The sequence below is a fragment of the Cajanus cajan genome, chromosome 1 (assembly GCF_000230855.2).
Source record: "Cajanus cajan strain Asha chromosome 1, NIPB_CcT2T_4, whole genome shotgun sequence".
In the NCBI taxonomy this organism is placed as follows: domain Eukaryota; kingdom Viridiplantae; phylum Streptophyta; class Magnoliopsida; order Fabales; family Fabaceae; genus Cajanus; species Cajanus cajan.
Genome location: NC_138517.1, coordinates 79,026,356 through 79,053,505, shown reverse-complemented (window position 1 = coordinate 79,053,505; position 27,150 = coordinate 79,026,356). Strand labels below are relative to the sequence as shown.

The window sequence follows — 27,150 nt, the reverse complement described above, 5'->3', positions numbered from 1 at the left end:
CATTTTAAAAATAGTGGGACCAAATTGAATAAATATTTATCTAACATACTTTAGTCTAGCTAAATTTAAATTTTTTTTACTTACCTTAATAACATAATGAATGACAACAAATTCAGTAAATATTTGAAATTAAAAAAATAATCACAAAATAAAGGAGTTATTTAATAAAATAAATTAATAAATATATAAAAAAATTAATTAAAAATAAATTAATTTGATCATTTAATTTTTAAATGATAGTTAATATTGTCCCTTTGTTTGATTTTATTAATATTATTAGTGTCAATTTAGATGGAAGAATAAAATTGAACACTTTCAAAAGAAGTAGAAAATTAAATTAAATTATTTAAAAATAGTAGAACAAAATTAAATCTTAAAGATAAATATACAAACCAAAAATATAATTTATTCTTTATAAGATATGAGAGTTTGTTGTCCAGCTTGAAGCCTTGAACTGAAAATTGAAGTGTGGGGTGTACTTTCATGACTAAATTTAACGTGGAGTCATAGGTTCGGAAAAGGACGGTTGAAGTTGATTTCCTAATGTTTCAGAAATTGTTACATTGATGCTACCCTTTTAGCCTGTTAAATTTTGCCATCGAAACCGCTCCATAAAAGACTTATGTATCTCTAAATTTAAAAATTATAAAGATATAAAAATAATTGGATTTTAAAATCTTTTTTTCTTCTCAATAAGCCAAACAAATATATATATATATATATATATATATATATATATATATATATATATATATATATCCTCTCCTCTATTAAAATCTCTCTCCTTTAACCTCAAACATGTGGTTCAGCGGTAAGGGTTGATCCACGCTTAAGCAAGATCAGGGGTTCGAATCCTGCCTTGTGTATGCAGCCGCGTTAAATCTTGGGGCCAGCTATCCCACCCTTTGAGGTGCCTCCAACGTAGCGAGGAGATTAGTCACTGCTATCGGCGGTGGATACTCCAGGGACGAACCAAAAAAGAAAAAAAATCTCTCTCCTTTCTTCTCATCTATTTTATTAAAATTTTTTCCACCATTAAATTTAGTAGATAGATCCTAAAACATTTTATTACAATTTCATTTGATTTTTTAATGATACATATGAAAAAAATTATATTAAGAGAAAAAAAGTACTTTAATGATATCAATATGTCGAAAAGAAATAATCTTTGATTTATTAATTTGTAATTTGTCAAAGTTTGTTTAATTTATATGAGTTTAATTGTTTAATATACACCAACAATTAATATTTTAATTTGTATGTATTATTCATAGATATTATTTTTACTTTTGTTACTAAAAGTCGTTAACTTTAGTTTGATCCTTATGTTTTTAATTAAAAATTGAGTTTTATTTTTATCTTAGATATAAAATTATGTATGAAGGTATATTTATCTTATAAGAGTCAATATGATGAAAAGAAGTTATATCTTTTTATATAAAAAGAAGAAGAAAAAAAACTTTTATTTTTGTTATTTTGACAACTATTTAAACATTAATTATTATTTTCTTAATTATATTCTTATAAAAGATAGAGAGGAATAACATTGCGTAAAATATTAAATAAATGAAAAATTAAAAATTAAAAATATAAATAACTTTAATATAAGAAATATAGGTATTCAATAGGTGAAATTAAATTATAAATAACGGAGTCTTTTTTTTTTTTTGGTTCGTCCCTGAAGTATCTACTGTCGACAGCAGTGACTAATCTCCTCGCTAAGTTTGAGGCACCTCAAAGGGTAGGATAGCTGGTCCCAAGATTTAACGCGACTACATACACAAAGCAGGATTCGAACCCCTGACCTTGCTTAAGCGTGAATCAACCCCTACCGCTGAACACGCTTGGGGTTTCTAAATAACGGAGTCTACACAGTTGGAAAGGAAAAAAAAAAGTTTAAAAAATCTACGAGGAATATCGATTAATTATTTATTTATGTCCTTGGTTTGACTTCCTCTGTACACTTTACCACTTTGCTTCGTTGGCTAACGACAAACCACAACGTGGTACATTTGTCCATTTATGTCACAGATACGGAATTCATTTGTTTTAGAGAACAATATTTTAAAATTTCCACCCAAAACTATTTTTAATACTATTCACTCTGAATTATTGCACCCCATTTATCAAATTCCACTTTGGAATCCTTCATCCTTCATTCATGTCATTTTGGGAAATAGTCAACCATTGAAGCTGGAAGGACATGCTTTTTTTCTCTTTCTTTTTTCTTTTCCGCAATGCCAGCTGGATTTTTTTATGTTTCAAAATAATACTAAATAGGAGATGATAGTCCCAAAACTATCAACAAAAGGTTAATTATATATTAAAAATCTCTATATCAAATACTTTATTTATTTAGTAGTTAATTGAAGTTGAATAGTGTTTAATTTAATTTAAAATTTAATTTGATATAAAATTTTATTTGTTAAATTGAATTAATAAAAATAAAAATAAATACAAAATATTTCAGCTTTGATGTTAACGAATTTTTTAAATAAATATTCTTACTAAAGCAGAATTTTAATGTGAAATGTGATTTGGTTACAAAAGATGATATTATCTTACGGTTTCTGAAGAATCTTTGTATATGATAATTATTTGTCTAGCCATCAATTATTAGTTGTTTAATATGGTCTATGTAATTAGACAGTTAGAAATATATATATATATATATATATATATATATATATATATATATATATATATTAATACATACAAGGATGGCCCATTGATATATATGATATATAATATATTTGTTTTGTATAGTTAGTTGTAGATTATGATAACCATATAATGATCAAATTATTTCTCCTTTCTCTCATTTTTTTTCCTTCTTGTTTTTAGAGTGTGTAACTATTGTATTCACCTTTGTCAAGTAAAATGGTATGGACTAAACTCTAAAAGGACGAGTTGTGTATTATTGTATTATATTTTCATATGAAATGAAGTGGATCTTTTTTTCTTCAATATTGAGCTTACCATTTTGTTCTTAATCTCCAATTTTTTTATGTTCAACCTATAATTTATTATTTATATTAAATTAAGTTGATTTTGTGGATCAAGATTCTAAATTATAGAGGAATATTATAATATGATGCTCATTTCGTTCACAATGGAGAACTGAAAACTCCTTAGTTGGACTACTCTTCATGGTTAATATTTAGTGTATTACATTTTGACAATGTAGCAAAAAAAACAATGATGTATATATAAATAGTCAATCATTATTCATGTTACATTTCTTAAGTGTTAAAGTTGAAAAAGATATTAAAAATATTATCTTGTCATCGTATTTACTTTGAAAGTGTTGGCTTAGCCATAATATGTCAATATGTGGATTAGTACCAAATACCAATCAACAAATACATCTTTGTGTGCAACAAAGAGAATTGTAATATGTGAACTACTAGTTCACACATGAATTATTACATTCACATAAAAATTTATTATTATCAATTATGTTAATGTCTTAAATTATTTGGTGTGACAAAACATATTAAGATGTGACGAGTAGTGCTTAAAATTTTTTTTAGAGAACATTACCTCTTAAATACTATTAGATTATCATTGTAACAAATATTAATATGAAACTTATTAGGTGAATAGGAACCTTGTAGAATATGATAACCTCAACCTATGTAGGTTAGGTCTTAAAGATCTTTGTAGTTTAGAAGTCTTTCAACAAGATGACATACAATGTGTTTATTTTAAAGTTGACACTTTCTTGAACACCGGTTAAAATAAAAATAACTCATTTTTATTTTTAGTTTTTTTTAAGTGAAAATTTTCGCTTGTAATTGTTAGATAAAATAAAATAACTTAAAAAATAGAAGAAAATTAAAATTTTTAAATGTTAAATATAAAAGTAAAAATAAATTATTTAAACAATTACGTTTTAACCGTTATCCCACTTTTTTTGTGATGGATGCATTATGCTAGCATAATCAATTATACAATACCCTTATACAATATACATGCACGTGATAAATTAGATTATGACAACTGTGTATATACCATATTTTATATTTTATAATTTACTTCTTAAATTCCCATTTATATATGTTTAAATCAATTGTGAAAAATAGGTACATAATCGATCATGCTATATGCATAATCGACCATGTTGACAATTTTTTTTTTTGAAAACTTGTAATAAAATAGTATATAATATGAAATAAAATAAATACACACATATTTTATTTAAAATAAATATAAAAATATCTTATAAACATTGTTTTTATATATAAGCATGTATTAATTTTTTTTATAAATGTATATATAAAAATCAGAAATTTGTTTCAATTTTTTAAATTGTGTTAAAATATAACTGAAATGAACACGTGAATTAAAAAATAATAATAATAATAATAGACACCACGCTACCATAGTCGATCATGCTCTCACCATAATCAATTATGGTGGTATATACAAAGACAGAGATCATGAGAAATTTTTTTTTGAAGAATAATTGCGTTGTGTAAGTTCTCACTTCTCAGGAGGCTTGTTTTAACTTGAGGACAATTTTGTATTTTCAACTTATATCCACTAAATTTGTTCTCACTTGACATTGAATAATGACCAACTTTTTTATATCTAAACTAAGTGCTTTATTGCATTGAGAATTTGAGATTATTTCTATAATTTTCCACGTTATTATATTAATTAGTTGTATTTGCTTAAGTATATTTTTATACTATGATCTTTAATTATTATTTAATATAATAGTATAATAGTATATGTTTAATTGTAATCCATTTAACCACAATTAAAAGCCAATATTTGCAACAATCCAACTAATGATCCAAAATTAAAAACATCAATACTTTCACTATTCGAACTATTGATCCAAAATTAAAAACATTACATTGATAGAATATATGTTCTAACAAAGGGAGATGATGATATCAGCAGATCACATGACCACACCATGTTACAGGGAAAAATAACCATCAATGAATACAGTAACTTATTATTACCCAACATACAAAATTAATGGGGACAATAAATTCTAGAACAAAATATCATAACAATCCGCTCTGTTGATAAAAATAAATAATAATAAAAAATCTCTATCCAACAACCAAAATCGTAAATGCCGGATAATTGAACTCTGATTGCATAAAATATTCGCCTCAATGACCAGCTTTGCAAAATGCCACTCGTTTTAATCATTTTACACAATGACTAATGTGTAATAAATCTAAAATAAAAATAAGCATTTACTAACAACTTGTTAGTTCGGATAATATTATACTCAGTCCCTTTAAAATAAAAAATATCTCTTTCGAAATTTATGAATGAAAAAAAAATGTAATTAAAAATGAAAGATTCTAATAAAATTAAAATTGATCATCCAAATTTTTTAATAAATAATAGTCTAATAAATATTTCGTATTAATAATAGTTATAAAAAAAAAACCTTAAAAGAAAAAACAATTATAGCTGCAATAGAGATCCACTGCGTTGCAATTGCAACAAATAAATGTTTCTATTTCTATACAAGGATTAAAAGGCAGAACTTAAAAATGAAATTAGCATGCAATCCTAACACGTATACAAGGACGCCTATAGGATAAAAGATCTTCAAATAAGCAAGCCAAATAATGATATTATACAGTCAAATTTCACGTTACATGGTAAGATGTTATCCAGCATTCTTGATCTCGACCTGACACCCCATGTGAAAAACATCATAAGCCACTTTTAGATACGATCCGAGAGTATCAGAAGTTAACTTGATTTTAATTGTTGACAACTGTACAAGCCTCCTCAAAAATGATTTGTTGTCTCACTGCTATCTGTTTCTAGCAGATGGACTCTTTTTAACAGCTGGATTCTCTATATCAGCTGCCGTGTACTCACCAGTTACCCTGCCATTTATCAAAGAAAATCATTTAACATGGATTACTTTAAACAAACACCAACTAACAGCCCGGGATTTTTATTTCTTTTAACAAAAAAGGGAGTATATTAATGCCAAAATGGAGGAGGAAAATGATACTTGCACAAACGAGCCCTCACAAACTCGCATACAAGTCAATGAAGTCATTGGATGACACCTTAATCTCACTATGAACTTGTGTAAATACAAGTTTATAAGAGATTTTGAGAGTTTTTCAACTGAAAAGAACTTTTTATATTCAGTAGAGAAGCTTTCAAAAGTTTTTTCAAAATTATATCCAAACAGGCTTTATAACACTTAACGACATGGTTCGTTTGAGTACACCTCAGTCTGAAAGGGGTTTGTGTGAATAAAAGTTTTACAAGTATTCACAGAAGAAAACCTATTAGAGGTGCTGTTTATGTCCAAATGCAGGTGGCAGTGACTCACTAGAAACTAGAAAGTGTGAACATACTATGAGAGATTAGAAAAGTTTGACTTTAGCCATGATATTCACAATAAAAATGAAGAGATTAAGATAAGTTTCATCATAAGCCCTGATCATGTGCTCCTAATCTCCTATATAATCAAACTTTATTTTACTAAACAATAGGTGGATGCATGCTAGCACAATAATCAAAGGAAATATATTTACCTATTATACAACAACATGGCATCACCTATAGTTCCTGCAACCTTATTCCGTACCTTTCGAACACAAACCTGAAGCAAGCCTAAGTTAGTATATTTTATTTAGTATGATTACCGAAATCAGCACAATTATGCAATTATGCTACAAACACTCACCTGCACTTGGTCAATAGGCCCAGCTTCAGGATCCCGATTACGGTGAATAACAATTCCATTGTCACACTTATTTATGAAGTGTGCACTTCCACTTATATCATAGAGATTAGGAGGACCCCCAACCCAATTATGCAGCTATTAAATGAGAGGAAAGAATATCAGAAAAAGTAAAATGACAAAGGATGAAACCAAAGTTGTTTGTTACTAACCTGCCTAGGATGTGCTACAAACCAAACATGGCATCCATGATGTTGGGCAAAACGTTTGATTAAGGTAAGCAACTGGCTTACATATTCTGTTTCAGTTCTGCAAGTTTTTGCAACAAATAAATTAACATCCATTAGCCATCCTTTAACTAGACAACAAAGGCCGCTGACAACAGAGAGAATTATCAGGGTAACACAGCATGTTCTTGTAGAGATTGATTATAATACTAGTGCAAAACATGAAACAGTGTTTTTTTATAGACTTCTATCACACACCCCACATTTTGTGAAGGAGCAAATGCATGATGAAATCCAATATGAAAATAAATGTTGGTTATCATAGATAATGTATGATGAGATGGAAGCCTTTGATTCCAATCACAAATTATTGTTCTTTCTCCACTTGGGAAATCTACTGTCAGTTGTCAATGGATTTTTACTGAGACCACTTGGGAAATCATTGTTGGTCCACCTAGATTGCCATGCTCCAGGCCCATAGCCATAGGCATGAGGGGGGTGATGGAAAGTCGCCTTAATTGAGATCACTTTGCAGCCTATCAATTTGGTTGCACCGTGTCTTGGAAAGGGTTACCTACAAAGAGGTTGACCAGAAAGACATTGGCTCTCACGATGTTGAGATCTCACATAAGCAAGAGATATGACCAATATTGAACTTGCAAATTCTTACCGTACAAGTTGGTTTTATGGATTGAGTTAGGCCCAAAGATCAGATTCTAAGAGTAAGGCAGTTCATTCTGTGTCCTTTGAACATACATCCTCTAATAAATGCATCTTATTTATGTGGATGGTATCACTAAGGAAACAAACATAAAGGCATCAAAAGCCTAAAACAGCATTTATCCCAACACTTCAAACCAAAGACACAGGTCAGCATTGATATTTTCTTGAGTTGACACTGAAGTTGCAAAGTCAAAAACAAGAAACATAGCTACAAAAGCAACACATTAAGTTATGGCTTTTGCAGCTTGTGAACCTCTATGGTTAAAAAAGTCACTTCAAGACTCATCAAGAATTGGGAGTCTGCAAGACAAGTCCTACGAAACTTATTTGTAATAACCAAGAATCCAAGAAGTAGTACATATCGCCAACAATCTAAATCCTTCCTGTGCGAATCAAACACAGATTGATTACCATTTTATATTTTTATATGGGAGAATATTCTTTCTATGAACGTCACTGCTTCATTTTTTAAATCCAACGGTCCTTGAAGTATACCTTACTAGTTTAGGGGGAGTATTAGTTATAGATAGTATCATTCATCCTTAAAAATTTGGGGTTATATTTCATTAGAGACTTCAATTGTAATTCTCTAATATAAATTCATAGGGGATGAAAGGAATTTTGTTGGGCAATTTGCAGTATTCTAAAGGGTTCAAGTACAACTTAAACAAAAGTAAAACAAAATCCAAGTTTAGAATAAGCTCTTTAAAGAGGATTACTGATTTGGAGGTCTCTGGTGATCAAGCTCATTGTAAGGATCAATTACAAGTCCACGCACCCCATGCCTTAATACAGCAGCCTTTGCAAGGTTAAGGACCCAATTTATATTTGGAAGGGAGTCATCTTCACACCTAGTATCAATAACCAAGCAGGCATTAGACAGTCTATTCAACGGTACAAGTTAAATTTCATCAGTATAAGCTAAATAACTAATTCAAAATACCAGTTTAACCAAATGTAAGTATTAGATAGTCTATTCAAGAATAACTGCCAAAGCAAGCAATTTTGACATATTCAAATAAAACCCAAGATCAAAAGTTTCATGTTAGGGTCCATTGTCATTCATTTCTATGCAACAGGAGACCTGAACATTTCTGCATCACCATTGGTACCCAACAAGGATTAAAATCTCAGTCTGATCATTTGATGTGTATACATCATGTAAGTTGTGCCCAGAACCTCATGTACATTGACCCACAACACTACCACCACTATAACCAAAATTTAAAACCCCATTACCCAATATTAAGGGAACAAATACAAATTTTAACAGTACAATAAAATAAGATTCGGTTCTAATAAACAAGCCAAATGCACTGAAAAATTTATTGCTACTGCCTGCTTCACTTCTAGTTTAATTTAGAAAGATTTTCCCCTAGATATTTTAAATAAAAAAAATCAACTGTAACACTAATCATATTCATAGCATGCATCACTTCTCAGTTACAGACAGCTGCAAAGGGAACCAATAAATTAGATCAACTTTACAAATGTATAGAAAATGACACCAGTCAAGCTGAAATGTATGAAAAAATGTACAAATGAATGAATATGGTTATGCCACAAGTTACAACAACCAGATGAAATCCTCGTAGTGGACTTGCCTTATGAGAGAAAAAGTATCACTTAACCAGAGCTTGCCCTGTTCAAATTCCTCCACACTCATCCGTTCAACATTTTCGCCATAACTATCATTAACAAGTCAATTCAGATAATCAAATGCATATAACAAAGATGACAATTATTTCAATTAAAGAACGTTATCCAATACTCCAATATAAGGATCTCCTTATAATGAAAGTAAAATTGCAATATTATAAATCAGAATACAGTTGATAAAGATGATTATAAATCCTTAATGAGGAAAAAAGTACTGATTCCATAAGTATAGAATGTCATAATACCAAAGTAATAACAGCATTATTTTACATGAAAACTGAAAAAGTCCCAAGATATTATTGAATGTTGCCATCATAATAAAACATAAACAGAGTATGATATCATCCATAGTCCTAATAACTATGGTACTATACATAGTAGTCAATCGCGGTTGGAGCGGCCGCTATCGCGGCGCTCTGGAGCGGAGCGGCCCGACGCTGCAACCGTGATGTTGTCGCGTCTCGGTTTCATGTCACGGTTGGAGCGGCCGCACCGGTCGTGGAGCGGAGTGCAAACCACTCTTCTTCTTTTCTCAACTACTCGCACTCCCTCTCCTTTCTCTCGGACACGATTCTCTCTTGGGAACGACCGACGACGCACTCTGGTTGTCTTCTTCAGGCGTCTCTCTCGACGTCTCCTCTGGCCTGTCAGTTCCGATTGTCTTCTTTAGGCATCTCTCCCAACGTCTCCTCCGGTCTGTTAGTTCCGACGTCTCCTCCGATCTGTCTCGTCTGTCTTCTTCTGTCTTCTCTATTTCTAATTCAGCAGCTTTTTTTTTTTTAATTTCTAACTAATTTAGTTGCTTCTCTATTTCTAATTTAGCAACTTTTTTTTTATTATTTCTAATTAATTCACTGCTTCTCTATTTTTAATTCAGCAACCTTTTTTTTAAATTTCTGATTAATTCAGCTGCTTCTCTATTTCTATTTCAGCAGCTTATTTTTTTTAATTTCTGATTCTGTTGTCTTTTTATTAGGTTGTTTTTGTCTTTGATAATCAGTGTAATCATGAGCCAACCAACCGCTGTGGAACTGAAACTAATCCCAATTCTAGTCCCACTCCCACAACAGAAATGTTTAAGCCCATTGGTGACAATATTGATGTCTTTTGGAAGTGGATCAGCTTAAAAGACAAAAATAATAAGAAGAGTGTCACGTGTGATTTTTGTCTAAAAACATCTACTGAAGAAATTACTAGAGCAAAAAAACATCAACTTGGAATAAAAGGCGAGGTGATGTAGGTGCTTGTAGAAAAATTCCTGATGATCTAAAATTGGAAATGAAGGCTGCCTATGAGAGTAAAAAAATTGCCTCAAAAGTATATATGGAGTGTGTGGATGAAAATGAAGAGGAGGATGACATCCAAGCCATTGCTAGAATTAAGAGACCTTCATCCACATCAAGTGAAGCCACTTCTATTACCAAGAGGAGGGGTATAAATGTCAAAGGTCCCCTTGATTTGCACTTTACTAGAAAGGCAGAAGAAAGTATCAAATTGAATAAGGGGTTGAGGCAAACAAGTTTAAATGATGCTTGTAATAAGGAAGCAAGAGCAAGGGTAATTCAATACATTGCTCGCTTTTTTTTATCAGAATGGAGTTGCATTCAATGTTGCTAGATCAAAGAGCTTCAAATTGATGGTTGAAGCTATTGGCACCTATGGTCCCCATTTAAAGTCACCAAGCTACCATGAATTAAGAGTGTCACTCCTTAAAAAAGAGTTGGAATACACCAAGGGCTTATTGAAGGACCATGAAGAGGAGAGAGTAAAACATGGGTGCTCAATTATGTCTGATGGTTGGACAGATAGAAAAAATTGAACTTTGATTAACTTTTTGGTAAATAGTTCAATGGGAACAATGTTTGTGAAGAGTGTGGGTGTTTCTGAATATACCAAGACCGGTGAGAAGGTGTTTGAACTTTTGAATAGTTTTGTTGAGGAAATTGAAGATAAAAATGTTGTTCAAGTAGTAACAGATAATGGAAGCAATTATGTTATGGCGGGTAATAATCAATTATATTCTAATTTTATACTCATAGGATTATGAGTTATAACTTCTAATTTTAATTATTATGTTATTGTGTTTTTAGGCAAAATTTTACAAACTGTGAGACCACATTTATTTTGGACTCCATGTGTTGCTTATTGTCTTGATTTGATGCTAGAAGATATTAGAAAAATCCCTAAAGTTAAAAGGATAATACAAAGAGGCATCAAGCTCGTGGGTTACATTTATAATCATACCTTGACCTTGAACACCATGAGGAAGTATACAAATAAGGTCGAATTGGTGAGGCATGAAGTTACAAGATTTGCTACCACCTTCCTTACTTTGCAACGATTGCATAAGTTAAAGGCAAATCTTAGAAGGATGTTTACTTCCGACGAATGGTTGCAATCAAAAGAAGCCAAAGAAGCTAAGGGGAAGAAAGCAACGGATATTGTTTTTATGCCTACATTTTGGAGTGATGTTGTTTATGCTTTAAAGGCTATGGGGCCTATTGTACGTGTGTTGAGGTTGGTAGATAATGAAAAAAAAACCGGCAATGGGTTACATTTATGAAGCAATGGAAAGGGCTAAAGAGACAATTCAAATTTCTTTTAATCATAATGAAGAAAAATATAAGGATATATTTGCAATTGTTGATAGAAGATGGGATTGTCAACTCCATCATCCGTTGCATGCAGCAAGATATTATCTAAATCCTGAGTTCTATTATAAAAATTCAACAAGAATGGATGTTGATGATGAAGTGGTGGATGGCCTTTTCAAATGTATTGATAGGCTTAGTGAAAATGATAACATGTAGACAATGTTCACAATCAGTTGGCAATATATAAAAGGGAAAGAGGAAGATTTGGCATTCCTACAGCAGTTAGAACAAGGGTTAAAATGGCTCCTGGTAAGTGAGACTTTTCTTAAGCCTTAACTTTACTTACAAATTTTATAGTTATTTGATAATTTATTTATATAATAATATTTGCATTTATAGCTGAGTGGTGGAAGATTTATGGAGGACATACACCACATTTGCAAATTATTGTCATTAAAGTACTAAGCTTGACTTGTAGCTCATCTGGTTGCGAGCGTAATTGGAGTACCTTTGAGCATGTAAGCTAATGAATTAATGGATTTAAATTTGAGTTTACTATTGAAAATGGAAAATTAACTAAGCGTCATGTTCTTAAATTATTATAAATTCACTCAAAGAAGAGAAGTAAGCTTGAGCACCAAAAGCTTCAAGACTTGATTTTTATTAAATATAATCAAGCTCTTCAAGAACACTTTGAGTGTCAAGATGCAATTGATCCAATTGTTTTAAATGAAGTTGATGATAACAATGAATGGATGTTGGGAGAAGAGAATGATGAGGATGATTTTGAAGATGACTTGGTGTTTGATGATGATGTTTTGACTTGGAGAGATGTTGCCCAGGCAAGTGGTGCTAGTGAACCTTTGACATACACTAAGAGACAAACACAAGTGAACAAGACATCAACAATTGCATCTACATCCAGGAAAGATAAAGGGAAGAAAGTGATGGAAGTGTTGGAAGACGAGGATGATGATGAAGTAGAGGAAGAAGAAGAATATAATTCTAATGCTAGTGGGGGTGATGAATTTGAGGGAGAGGAAGACTTTAATCATGATAAGGAAGAAGATTAAACTATAATGTTTAATTTTTTACTTACTTAGAGCTTTAGCACTTTGTTTTGAAGACATTTTATATTATGTATTGTTTGAGTACTATGAACTTTTAATTATTAAAAATGTTTAATGCATGAATTTAGAGTTTTTTTTTAACTTTTATATATATATATATATATATTATATTAATTATTTAATATATATTGTTAGAATAGTGGATTAAGCCTAACTCAATCCTACAAAACCGGCTTGTAAGGTGAGAATTGTTTTCCACTTATATACTATTCAATTGCCTAATCTCTAGTCGATGTGGGACTTGGGTTTTTCCCAATACACCCCCTCACGTCCAGCACTACTGGGCTTGGTACATGGATAAATGGTGGGTGACCCTTTTTAATGATCTAGGATTGGCGGGACTTGGGTTTTTTCCCAATACACCCCCTCATGCCTATGAGGCATGCATCAATGGTAGGTGACCCATTTTTAAAGTGGATCTAAATGGCTCTGATACCATGTTAGAATAGTGGATTAAGCCTAACTCAACCCTACAAAACTGACTTGTAAGGTGAGGGTTGTTTTCCACTTATATACTATTCAATTGCCTAATCTCTAGTTGATGTGGGACTTGGGTTTTTCCCAATACACCCCCTCACGTCTAGCATTACTAGGCTTGGTACGTGGATAAATGGTGAGTGGCCCTTTTTAATGATCTAGGATTGGCGGGACTTGGGTTTTTTCCCAATATATATATATAAATTAATATTAAAATAGCGATTATCCCGTTCCGCGTCATCCCGCTATCTCATTTTTAGGGTAGACCGCTCCGCTCCGCTATCTGGGACTGACTAATGTTTGACTCTTTACCCCACATGTTCCATGCCCTTAGCATGGACTTGACATCTACAGGAAAGATTAATACACTAACTAAAAAGCTAACTTATATCAAGCAATGCAATAGATGACACCCTATTTATTATAAAGCAGGCAATTAGAATCGCATCATCCCCATGATGAACAGGAGCATTGGCACCAAGCAATAAGGTATGCACAATTTCAACTAAATATCTATTTTTTCTTTTTGTTATACCATTTTGTTGTGGTGTGTGAGGACAAGTAAATTGATGTAAAATTCATTGCGTGGTTTAAAACAAAGATTAGAAGAAAAAAAAATCTTTGGCATTATCACACCTGAGAATTTAACTATTTTTCCAAACTAATTCTCAATTCTATTGAAGAAAGATATAAAAAATAGCCAAAAGTTCATATCAAGCTTCCATTAAATAAACTCAAGTACATTGAGAATATTCATCAATAAATGTGACAAAATATTTGAATCCAAAAGATGAGAAACAAGTCAAACAACTTGGACCCCAAATGTCTAAATGAATGGTAGGAAGTCCAGTTACATCTTGTTTCAGTTTTCTTTGGAAAAGAAGACCTAACACTTTTCCCTAATTGACATGACTCACACTATGACCTGAAGTTTGTTGAGTCCAGGAGCCATATTCTTCAATTTTGACAAGTGTTGATGATCCAAACGATCATGAAGTTTAGGAGACAAAGATGCAAAGCAGGACACAAATTGACTGGTTTCAAGATACTAATGTCCTCTAGTTTTAAGTCCTACCTACACTAATTAGTCAACCCGAACCATGTTCCCAAATAACAAAAGAATTGGCATCAAATGCTACATAACAATTAATAACCTAATTAATTAACTTAGAGACATTAGATTGAAAGCACAATTTGGAACAAAGAGAACATATTCTTAGTTTAAAGAGGGGGAGAGAGAGAGAGAGAGAGAGAACTTAACCAATTCCATGAGAGACAAACATGGACCCATTGGCTAAGGTAATAAAGTGAGGAAATAGAAGAGAGCAAGGAATTATTACAAAAAATAAGCACTTGAATCTATTATCCATGGATTGACTCTCCACTAATTGAGAAATACATGTTGAAGCACTAGGGGATGATGACAAGGCTTGATTGTTGGACTTCAATCAAACGAATTCCTGATATTCATCCTCAGAAATTTTATGTTCATATTCTTCACATTTGGAGATATTGATTATATCTGATAGAGTCCAAGGAGACAAATCTTTTAATCCGGTGGCAATTGATGGGCCAATGATTACAAAGCCCAAAATAACAAGAGTCTATTCTAGGAGAGAAAATGAGAGGGGGGTCACGAAGGAGTGAGTGGGTGAGCTGGTAGAGTTAGTTATAAAGAATCATCATATAAATAAGTCGGGGAGACGAGGAGTAGGAGAGGGGTGTGGAAGTTTGTTACTTTATTGGACAGAGAATTTTCTTTCTCTGAGGAGCATCATGCTCTGGTGAGGAGTCTCAGGCTCTGGTTTGGGTCTATACATTTTATTTCAGTATTAATACATTCACAGATTTTCTATCCAAATGCTTTGTTAATTGTTGTGGCTGCTTCTGATTCTATTTTAATTATTGTGGAATCCTAACAATATGGCCATTGAGGGTGTTCACTCCTACCACCACAACCTCCTCTTCCTCAAGCAAACAGCATTGCAGAGGATTCAGCTAACTCAAGATGAATTCCACTCTCATTTAGAGAAGAGACACGAAGGATTTATGTGGTTAAATCTTCATTGAACAAACTTTTACTGGTCAGAATTTGATCACAAACATTATCAAAATCAAAATGCATACCATGAGGAATCAGAACCATATATAGCTTGTCATGTTTCTTCTTAATTTCTTCCAAAGAATCAACTTCTATAAACATCTTCAACTCTTTATCGGTATGTTGAGCCAGTGCAATATATGAGATCCTATCATGATCAGTTTGTGGGCAGAGTCATGCAAACAGTTGATGCCATTGGGAAAAAAATTGTTTTCTTCCAAAAGGAATGACAGATCTTGAATGTCCCGGGTGTTTCCAAGATACTTGGTTCCACAAACTACCATAATACAGGACAGTTGAAAATCAAGGCTTTGCTACTGGGCACAGTATGTTGTTGGAATTGCACTAATTTCCTTTTCTAGGCGGTCATGCTATCATTGACCAAGAAACCAAAGTTCCACTGATTTTGACTTAATTCCATGTTGAGCTTTTCAATACTAATTGTAGGAGTTTCATATATGGAGAGGGCAGAACATGTAGCTTCCATATCTAAAGAAAACAGGGACATTCCCTAAAAAACAGGTGGTAACAGAAGACCCGCTACTCAGATGGTGTTAAAAGGGCAAGATGAGCCTTGAAACAGAACCAGGAGAAGCTGACTAGAGCAGTGGTGGTGACACATCACTATCTGAGGTACAGAGACCAGAGCGCCTCAGAAAATGAGTGCTGTGCATGCATCCAGAGGTTTCTGCCACCAGTCTTGGCAGTTAGATAGTGCTCAGAGATACAACCCAATTCCAGAAGGTTGTCAACAACTTGGATGGTGATAGAGCCCAATTAGTAAGGCAAGATAGCAGGCCCAAGGTTTGGAGAGTCTACACTAGGAGGAATAAGATTTAACAGTTTATTTTCTGTTTGTTATCTATTTAGGAAATTGATAATTATCTTCTGTTTTATCTTTTTAAATTAAAGTAAGTATTATCTAGGAAGAGATAAGATTATCTAGAAAGTTAGCTAGGAGGGATATAAAAAAGGGATCAGGGGAAGTCTGAGGGGAGGGAAAGTTATTCTTTGAGAAATTGTGCGGAGCCTATGCTCTGGAAAGAAAGAGAAAGCAGATCACTTCCTGTAATTCTTTTTTTTATTCAATAAAGTATTCTTAAATTTCCAGGAACTTATCAGATGGCGACAATGGAGGGTGGACAATGACTGTGGCCAACAGCAATCAGACTGAAGACGACAGAGCAGGACAGAACCCACTCTAATACCAAGCTCATAAACTGTTTTTAGAATTCAAAAAACCTTCAGTGGTATATCACTCAGCAGATCTATGTATATGTGTGTGTGCGCATAAAACCCAAGTATGAACGAAGTACAAAAGGGAGAGAAAGTCTACACCTAGGACACCTCTGACAGATAGATACAACAGAAATCAGCTTTATACAAGTTGTACAGAAGATAACAAGTAGCTTTTCTAACAAAAGCAATAAATAACAAAGGCCTGACAAAGGATGACCAATAGAATAAATCAAAAATATAATATGCAAAACTCACCGCACATTAAAGAAAGGCTTCTTCAAGTGTTTCTCCAAAAGTTTTCGAGCATGTTCTCTAACCTATAGTGTAGTCAAAAAAGAGTCAAAAAGAAAAATGCACAAATTCTGACTGGAATGTAAGAGCAATGGATTTAGAAAAGGCAATACTTGTCAGCATAACAAATATGTTACAACAGGACAAAATGGATAAAAATAAGAGAAAATGACACAATTTAACACAGGTTTAACCCGCGGGAACTTCTGTGAAACAAATCAATGATGATTACAAGGAGCAGCCACTCAGCACAGAAACTATGGAATTAACAAGACATAGATAGGTACATCAATACACCTCCAATGTCCAAAAACAAAGTGCTTTTAAAATAAGAAAAATAAAACAGATGAAAGGGCTTTCCAATCTGTCTGCATATCTGACACAGACCACTCCTAAAATTAAACATCTATTGCAGACAGCCATTTGAGCTTGATGTGTGAGCAGAGCACAAGCCCAATTTACCTTGTACTGATTTTTTTTAGGAAAAAGAGCAACGAACACCTGGGAATTGTACACTCGGTGTCCACCCGGATACCTGGTTAACTACATGTATAAATATAGTTAATTTTACTTCACAAGTGGTTAAAAGTAAATGAACGTGATTGTATAAAATATGAAAATTGATTAATGAAATGTCTAATATTGGTTAACTTTGTCTCAAGTGGTTAAGAGTAAATAAATGTGACTGTATACAATTATTTATATATGGTTAATAGCGTCAATAGGTTATTAAAATATCTAATAGTAGTTAACTTTGTCTCACAAATGGTTAATAGTATCATGTGCTTATTGACTGTCACACATGATAAACTTAACTTTGTCTCACAAGTGGTTAAAAGAAAAGAACATAATTATATACAGTTATCTGTATATGGTTAATAGTATCATGAAATTATTGAAATGCCTAAGAATAGTTAATGTTATCTCACAAGAGATTGTTAGTGTGATAAACTTATTGAAATGTCTAATAGTAGTTAACCACTTATAATACAAAATTAATCATATTTACACATGTTGTTAACCACATGTGCTGGGTGGACACCGGGTGTATGATTCCTGGACTTACTTTTATCAGTACTCATTTTTTGAGGTCAAAGAAAGGAGGTGGCATTTAACATAGTGTTGACACTTGACAAAAAAGGAATTGATACAGAACCATTTAAGATAAAACTTCAGAGGCGTATGCACATGAAAAACAGTGGTTTGCCTCCAATCATTATGAAGTAGGTTATACTTCTACTCTGAAGGGTTATGTTTTCCAAACATCTTAACAAATAACAATTCCATAGCTAATATGAACTACCAATAAGTCTGAGTCTCTGACATTTAATCAATGTTGCCATCCCCACTAACTGGAAAAGCACTTTTGATTATAGTCAACGTGAAGAAATATGTTGTAGTCGTAGATTGGAGACAAATAGAATAGTTATATTCACCCAATGAACTTTATGAAATATTGAGAATCCAGAGCCATTTAAGTAAATCAATTGGTTTCTGAAACACACTCAATTAACTTACTGTCCAACAAATAATCATCATTACATGCAAGAAATAAAGTATAACTAGAGGGAGAAAGAAATAATTTATTTACTTTTCTTATCTAAGTAAAGGTCACTAAATAACAGAAACAAACCATAAAATCACAGTGGAAATACATGAATAAGCACAGATATTATCATATTATTACCATAAATATCTAAACATGGTCTACCATTTCATAATCAACTAAAAGTGTGCAACAAAATATCTGGAACAAGGACAGAGAGGCATGATTCTTGTTCATGTTGCAAGTTCCAAATGCAAAAAGTTTTAGTGAATAAAAACATAATAATTTTGAAAGTCGCCAATAAACAATCTAACCTTGTTCTCCATAGAACAAAGTGCAAATTTCCAGCCGGCAATTTCATTAAGATTGCAAAGAAGAGCATCAATCCACTCACTCTTTCCGGAATTAGGAACTCCAGTTACTATGGTTAGTTCTCCTGGAACGACCTGGTAAAAGTATTTTAAAAGAAAAATATCAGAATCTCCAATTCCATACATAGAAAAAAGGTTGTATCATTACAATTACAATATACCAAGTAACAATTTTGTTAAAAAACATTTAATGAATAGATCAAATCATGACGTACCACCACGGGATAAAAATACTGTCATATTTGTTAGCAGATTAAATCACATATATGAAGCAGTCAAGGATACTGATAGAACACTGAACTGAAAGGAAATTACATATTGATATTGTAAAATGGACAGAAAGCTCATAAAAACAAGGAGATAAAACAAGAGACTATGGCTCCTCTAAGAGAACTCTCAAACTTTCTCAAAAACTTCTCCCATTACTAATACCTTCCTCCCTATATACCTGTAGACTCTCCCCCGCCCCCTAAATAACAAACATGACACGTCAGCTTTGTAATAAACTTCCTCTCTCTCACCCATCATACTGCCTTTTGGTATAAACCTTCCAGACCCTCCATTTCTTTTGGGGCTTGGATCCAGCAATTGATCCTTGTCCTGTTCGTCCCAATGATCAGGCTTAGGCCCAAGATATAGTATCCATCAGATACATTTAAAAGTATGATATTAAATCACATCACACACATTAATTCCAAATCAATTAATTATTTTCATATAAAATTTCATCAATAACAATTGAAAAAGTTGAGCCAAAAACGAGAAAGGAACTGAATATGCATTTTACAATTAAATGCAAGATACATACATGATCCAATATCCCACTAAATACAAACTCTATCCAACTCACAATTCATAACATACTATACCTTTCCTCTAATGCCTAGTGACACATTGAACAGTTTAAGAAATCCACTTACCAGTCAGGATACAACAACAGATAAAACTTAAATCCAACAGAATTATATGATGATGACATCCTAATCATTTGGCAAGCACACAATAACATTCTAAACCAATTCTAATTCTAAAAGAATTGGAAATTCAAATTAAAATCCAGTGTTTCAATTTTAATTCAAACATCCACACAGACCCCAATATCTTGTATGGAGATATTCATTAGTGTCTTATTACATAATTTGAATTTTTAAAATTTCAATTTCTTCTCTTTATTACATGGGTTAACAATCTAGTCACATTAATAGGACAACCTGCATTCACAGTGGCTTCTTATGTTGTTTGACATATTATCTGTAAAATAAACTAAACAAAATGTTTATCACATTAAGAAAATACAGGAATGTAATAAACCACCCTTACATTGTATAAGTCATTCAGATTATTCCACCCAGTTGGGATACCAATTTCATATCCTAGGGTTTGATAGTAATATGCATCAATCTCATCGAAGTAATCTCTGAAGTTAAACAATCCCCTTATTGGATATAATTCTGCATTCTCAATCGCTTCCTTGAGTGCATCAGGGCCCAAATACATAAGAACCTGTGAATATGTTATAAGGTTGTTACAGTTATCAAAGCACAGGGCAGAATTTCATACGAACAACTTTAAATGACTCAGCATAAGAGACATACACAAACCAGGCAAGGGGGGAACTGTGTAGTGAACACATAATAGGATAAAATCCCTTCCATTACAGAAATCCAACATGTATGCATGTCAATAAAGCCATGCATGCTAGACCACTATGAATAGCATACACCAGACAGTAAAATGTATAATTATAACTGAGACGGCAGTTTAAAGTTTCCAACTTTCCAATCTAGCCTACTAATAAAAAAATAACAATAACAAGCCATTTATTGATGAATAAAAAATTCACAGACAATGTATATAAACATGTAGCTGATTATGAGTAACCAGCACAATTGTGTTAGATGCATCTTCATCCACAGTTCACTGTCACTTGACATTGTTCAGAAAATCCAAATAAGAGTTGTCTAAAGAAAAAGTTACAAAAAAGCATCATTTCTTTTCAATATTTTTGGGTTTTATTTTTTAGGAGACAAGGGTGAGAGGAAAGGTGCAAGTGAAGGAGAACTTGTGTATGCAAAATAATATCAGACCTCATTTGCATCTTTGCAATTGTCAGAGCTCCCTTTTTTAGGCCACCTGACCCGCCAGCATCTGCAACCACCCAGGAGAGAAAGGTTAAAGAAAATGTGAAACAAGCATGAAAAGAAGACAATCCTCCCATTGTTTAAAAATAAATAAATAAACAAATAAAATAAAAAATAAATAAAAAAACTGAATAAACTTGATGCATAGAACAGTGAAAACAGCCATTCTGTCTTCTGTAACCATGAAGATTTCAAAACAATATCAACAAGCACATCACATCAAAGATGTACAGGGGCACCCTTTATCTTAACAAGCAATTCTTTTGAATAAAACATGCAAAGGCAACTCAAAAGTAGTTTATTTCAACAATATTTTAGCCACTTTCTCAATTTAAAAATTGCACACCATAATACAATGAATATACGGCACATATAAACTGAAAAATGAAACTGTTACTGAAATATTGGCAGCATCTTCTAATTGGAAGCATAACTGAGATTATCTCAAATAGATCAATGATTATGAGAATTTATACAGGTAGTAAAATCAATCTAGTTAAAAACATTCTAACTTTTCTTTCCCAATGCGGCGTGCAAGCTCCTCAGCCAACGCTTGACCAGGTGAATCCCCATCAGTGGCAAGTATAACCCGGGTTGCCTACGAATATAAACATTGAGAAAACAAATGAGGAAATTTTATAAAGATGTTTCTTTCATCATATTAAAAAAATTGATAACAATTAACAAACCTGCTTTAGTTCATCTTTACAGTTCCACAGATACTGATACTTTTTGTCCTAGCTTTACAGAATTAGAAATATAATAAGAGCATTAGATTCTAATATGTGACCACACTCCACAGTAAAACTGACAACAGATAAGAAAATTAAGAACTACACACAACACATAATATTACAGATACAGTATGTTAAGAATAAAAAAAGACCTGGTCAGGAGATGGCAACTCCTTCGAGGACACTGATGGAGGTGCACCATCAGGAACACTGACACAATTGAAGAAACCAGCCTCTTCCATTGCCAGCTTGTCCATTTCACCTTCAACCTAGAGCATTAAATCAATATACTACGCATTAAGCAAAATATTAACCTTTACACGATTTCTACAGAGAGAAGAATACATACAATGATTATATCACTCTGCCCCACAATGTCATCCAATCCATAAAAGATCTTTTCAGTATTTTCTTCCTGAAATGAAAGGATATTATGGGAAAGATGAACTGTCATAAAATCAGAAAAATATGATATGTACATAAAAACAATTTTTGACAACTGACAGAAAACATATTAAGATTTAAGATAATATGAAAAAATATCTCCCAGCATAGTCTAATTATACTGTTAGAGACATAATATAATTATAAAATCATACATATGGCTTCCCCTCACAATGCAAGCTTTTGGGATAGCTAGTTCATGACATGCTGGTATCAAAGCCTCTATATGACCAAATGGTCTAGAGTTTGATCCTTCCTGGCACCAATCCCATAATTGTAATATAAAATTGAACTTCAGCACAAGGTAGGTAGGCCTATGCATTCTGCACATCAAACTCAAAGGAATCTTGTGCCAGGGAGAATGTTAGAAATATAACATTGAACATGTTTAATCATGAAAACTCCAAACATGTTCTGCTCGTGTCTTCTACAAACTCAAGCCCAAAGCTGGAACAAAACCTATTTGACTTAGCACCAACATCTCTGGCAAAGGAGACAATCTCCCTTGAACAACCCACCTTTGGAGAATAAATATCTTGGTTTTCTCAAGTAACCTCTCTGTTCCTTGGACTCTGTTTCTTTCTTTCCCTCTCTTACTCTAATTCTTTAATATGTTTCCTTCTACATTCCTCATTTCCTTTATACTCTCAAAATCTCTGTCCTGTCCCTCGGATCTCAGCTCAGTGGTTCTCACTTTTCTGTTTGCTCTGCCGTTTGTTGAGTGTACTTAATGAATATAGATTATTCGTTATTATTATAGACACCATGCTTCTATGGTTATACCATCATAGTCCACATCCATTATTCATCCTTACTAATAATGATCCATAAAGATATAGGAAACTATTGGGAAAACTGAACTATTTGATTATTACCAGGCCATAAATTGTTTTCACATTGTGTTGTGCATCAGTTATATGTCTTCACCAACTACCACTAATTGTTAAGCTCTTAATACAAAAAAGAAAGGGATAACGTGAAAACAAAGATGTTGGAGGCATTAATCAAAATTATTAGATTCTCCCGTATCTGAATTTATACACAAAAATTGATGTAACAAGGGCATAAAAGTAGGAGCTTGCTGCAGGTGCCCATAATTTGTTAATTTAATTATGTTTACCAAAATATGTACAGATGTTTCATGACTGATGTTTTCTCTTCAATACTAATCTAAGCATATCAATTTTAGCACTCAATATACATAGGTGCAACATCAGTAATTGCTATACCTGCCAAAACTTCTTGTTGATGTCTCGATATTTGCAACTAACAAGTGCTCCATTCCGACGATATGTGAATGCAATCACAATCTACACGTACAAATGTCACAGAAACAATTAGTGACAGTTCAGTCACTCGTAAAGTAAAAGACTGAGGATGAGACACAGGCTACATTTAATATATTACCCTTGGAAATAGTTGAATTTTCAAGGTATCATCATTAAATAAAAGAAAAATGGCAATCCTTTCCAAATAAATCAATAAATAAAATGTCAATTTTAACACTGCCTTTTAAATCAGCTGGTAGAAGGTGTGACTGATTTCAGTCATATCATCAAATTCATAGTTACTACAGATATAAACCAAGGGGCATGTTCTTTTCTGGTAAATAAAACCAAAACCAACCTCAAATGTTCACTTTAGATCTGTCTTTCAACCAAAGAAAAAAAACAATCATTAGGAATGTTAATATAGAGGAACAATCAATACATGGAAGATACATACTCATCTTTAGAATATTATATCCCAAATTCTCTTTATCATTCAAAAGAGCACATAAAATCTGTTTTGTCTTGAAATATAGTATTCTAGATCACTCAAATTAAGCTCATAATTTAGTCCTTAACTGCACCTGATCGTGATATGTCCTCTGCCTGACAGCATTTCTCTCCAGAGTCTCTTTTGAAATCAAACGCTCTGAAAAATATGCCAGCAGCTAAAACAGGGCAAACAAAGTCACATTCACCACATTGATTGGAACTCAACAGAATATTATTATCCATACAATATAAAAACTACATGATAAGCATAAATATACAAATCAGGATATAATCAGATATCAAATCTAATCACTAAAAGCTTATTTGTATTTCTGTTTATAGTGACTAATGAGCAATGACTCAACCCTTTGTGTCAGTTACTTTCAATAAACACATGTTTAGTTCCATACATAGTCATAACTAAATGCAGAGAAGAGAAACAAAACAATGGCTCTGCTGCCAAGACATAAAGAATAATTTTAAGTGCAGAGTATGAGAGTACACACAAAGCCAGTTAGACATTAGTAGTCAATTTATATTGTTTGTCAAAACTCCAAAACAGTTGACAGATATCTGTGTAAAAAAGAACTAAAACATTGTAAGTTCCTTTTTATTTTAAAGTTTAGTATAAATTATTTTCACTTCAATTTTGACTTTAATGTTATAGGGAACTGTGTCCAAATTAATCTTAACCACAAATTTTACATTGGAATTATGTGAGTCACACTGAATAATTGATTTTAGATGGTAAACAGACAGTCACTGACTCACTAACCAAGTGTAACAGAAAAATTGACCAACAATCACATAGCATAGCAGGGACAGAAATTAGCAATCAATATTAGCTTATTCAATAGATACAAAACTGTAACGAGACAGGACCAAAATCATTTGACATTAAGTGTCAAACTTAGCAAAAGTACAAATTTAATAAAGAGCAAGGTAAAATTTAATGACCTCATTACAAAGTGGTTCTAGTTGCAATTCCTCCACTGTAATTTCTCTTTTCTTTTGAACAGGGGTTACTTGACTTGTTGAAGAACTTCTACCAGCAAAGGCCTACAGCAGAAGGTAGAAAAACGAACCAAATATCACCTCTGGCCGTGTTAATCAGAACCTGACCTGTTTGAAAATTAAAAATATCTAACCTGTGTGCTGCCTTTCCACCCACACTTCGCACGAAAGCACACCCATGCAGCAGATCCTCTAATACTCAAAAATTGTCAAAATTAAAAATAAAAATAAAAAAGTAGATATACAATCTGCTAAGGAAGAGAATCAGATAAGCATGTGAAAAAAAAATGATAATATCCTACCCATCTGGTGCAATGTAAAGAGATAAGCTCCGTTCTTCCTGGTCGCCACCTAGACACTAACAAAGAAACAAAAATATTAAACAGCACATACAAGACTTAACAAAAAAAAATGTTTAAATCCCATTGGGGTGTATGAAATGGGACCCATGTAAGGAAAATGAACTACTCTCACTGCATAGTCCCACTCCCACTACAATCAAGTTACATGCATTGATTTGAAATACATAATAAACACTCTCCAATTCACTCTTAAAAGGATTCTCATTTTTAACAGCATCACATACCCCCTCAACTCAAACTGAAGTTATCCCTTCAAATAATCACCTTATGCAAAACTTCCCACATACTAAAAAGAAATTCTACACATCTCCACCCCTGAAACATGACTGATGAACAAAGACAGTTTTTTATGGGACAAAACTTTAAGACAGTTTCTTAGGTGCGGTTGGTATTGTTTTCCAAACAGAATTGAGGTTTTACATTGATAATATGTGTAAATGTATATTAATAACACCTACATTAAATGCAAGTGCACATTATCTAATTGAAGAACAGTACCAACCGCACCTAAAGAACTATACCTAAGTTGTCTTTTTCTAATGTCCCAAGTGAAACAACTCTCTAGGAAAACTTTCCAGAGCACCAAAACATCCCACTTGACAAGTCCTACATGAAAAGCCTCAAATGTTCAAAAAGCCTTCAACTTTGAAGAAAGAAAGACCAACCTTTGGACAAAGCAAGTGGTTGTACTGCCCCGGCACACATATTCCAGTTTCCATCCCAACAGCATCCAACTTCTTCTTCAAAATATTGAACTGCAACTCCACGTGCTTCTCTACGGGGGTTGTCTCCAATTGAACTTCACAAAGCAAAACCAGCAACACAAAAAGTTAGCAACTTTACACACGTTTAAGGTTGTTCTATCCCCAACAGAAAAGGGCACCGTACCTGGCCTAGGGATGCTGGCATGTGAAGCACCACCGTGGTACCCGTTGGTTCTGAGGGGCGATGGAGGGTTCCTCGAGATGGGTTTGGAACAAAACACCGTGAAGAAGGGTCTGTGGTGGGGGAAACGGTGTCGTTGAGAGGAGGGTGGGGTTTTGAGAGGTGGGAATGGAGAAGAGCGTAAGAGGGTTTGGGTGGTCATGGTGGTGAATAAGGGACGCAGTGTGAGGGGATAACGAAGGTGCATGCTTGTTTTGTGGGGTTTTCTCTAACAGTGCTTCATGGTGTGAGACTGAGTGAGAAGTGAGAAGTGGGAAAAAGGGTTTTGGTTTGGTTTAAGGCTTTCAAGTCTAAAGAGAAAGGGCGCTGCAAATCATTGGTGCTGTATATATGGTAAAGAATTAGACCAACAAATTTTATTTTTTTTACACCAAAAATACAAGCAACCAACACGACCATGAGACTTTATGCATGCAAAAACTTTCAAACACAAGCATAACTAATTTCCATTACCTCTATTCCTTAGTGAATTCTAATGATATAACAAGTTTTATTTGGTTAGTGTTAAAATTTTGCTTGGATTAAAATTTTAAATTTAATTATTTTTTTCGTCTTTATAATTTCATAAATTATATTTTTTTATGGTTAAAAAAATATTTTATTTTAGTTCCTAGGAATGTCATTTTTGTTTTCTTTTAATTTTTTTAAATTTAAACATATTTTTAGTTTCTTAATTTTAGGGTAAATTTATTTTTTGTCTCCTAAAT

At 32.8% G+C, this 27,150-nt stretch overlaps 1 protein-coding gene across 3 annotated transcripts; it reads right to left on the bottom strand.

Moving 5' to 3' along the window:
• Nucleotides 1-5,436: 5,436 nt before the first annotated feature.
• On the bottom strand, nt 5,437-26,753 carry LOC109811460 (toprim domain-containing protein). Of its 3 annotated transcripts, XM_083063667.1 has the most exons (21): nt 26,387-26,750; nt 26,164-26,297; nt 25,439-25,494; nt 25,271-25,328; nt 25,080-25,181; nt 24,215-24,298; nt 23,592-23,672; nt 22,268-22,333; nt 22,071-22,187; nt 21,874-21,921; nt 21,697-21,782; nt 21,131-21,191; nt 20,364-20,546; nt 18,987-19,118; nt 17,091-17,152; nt 9,240-9,323; nt 8,355-8,486; nt 6,898-6,994; nt 6,689-6,823; nt 6,537-6,604; nt 5,437-5,870 (listed from the first exon to the last, which is right to left on the bottom strand). In XM_083063667.1, exons 1-21 carry the CDS (start codon nt 26,628-26,630, stop codon nt 5,795-5,797), a joined length of 2,106 nt encoding a protein of 701 aa, XP_082919793.1. In that variant the 5' UTR covers nt 26,631-26,750; the 3' UTR covers nt 5,437-5,794. The 3 variants fall into 3 exon arrangements, with proteins under 3 accessions (XP_082919793.1, XP_082919797.1, XP_082919805.1); XM_083063671.1 differs by lacking the exons at nt 5,437-5,870; nt 6,537-6,604; nt 6,689-6,823; nt 6,898-6,994 and adding an exon at nt 7,002-7,486 and having other exon boundaries at nt 26,387-26,751; XM_083063679.1 differs by lacking the exons at nt 5,437-5,870; nt 6,537-6,604; nt 6,689-6,823; ... (2 more) ...; nt 9,240-9,323; nt 17,091-17,152 and adding an exon at nt 17,186-17,669 and having other exon boundaries at nt 26,387-26,753.
• Between the last annotated feature and the right edge of the window lie 397 nt (nt 26,754-27,150).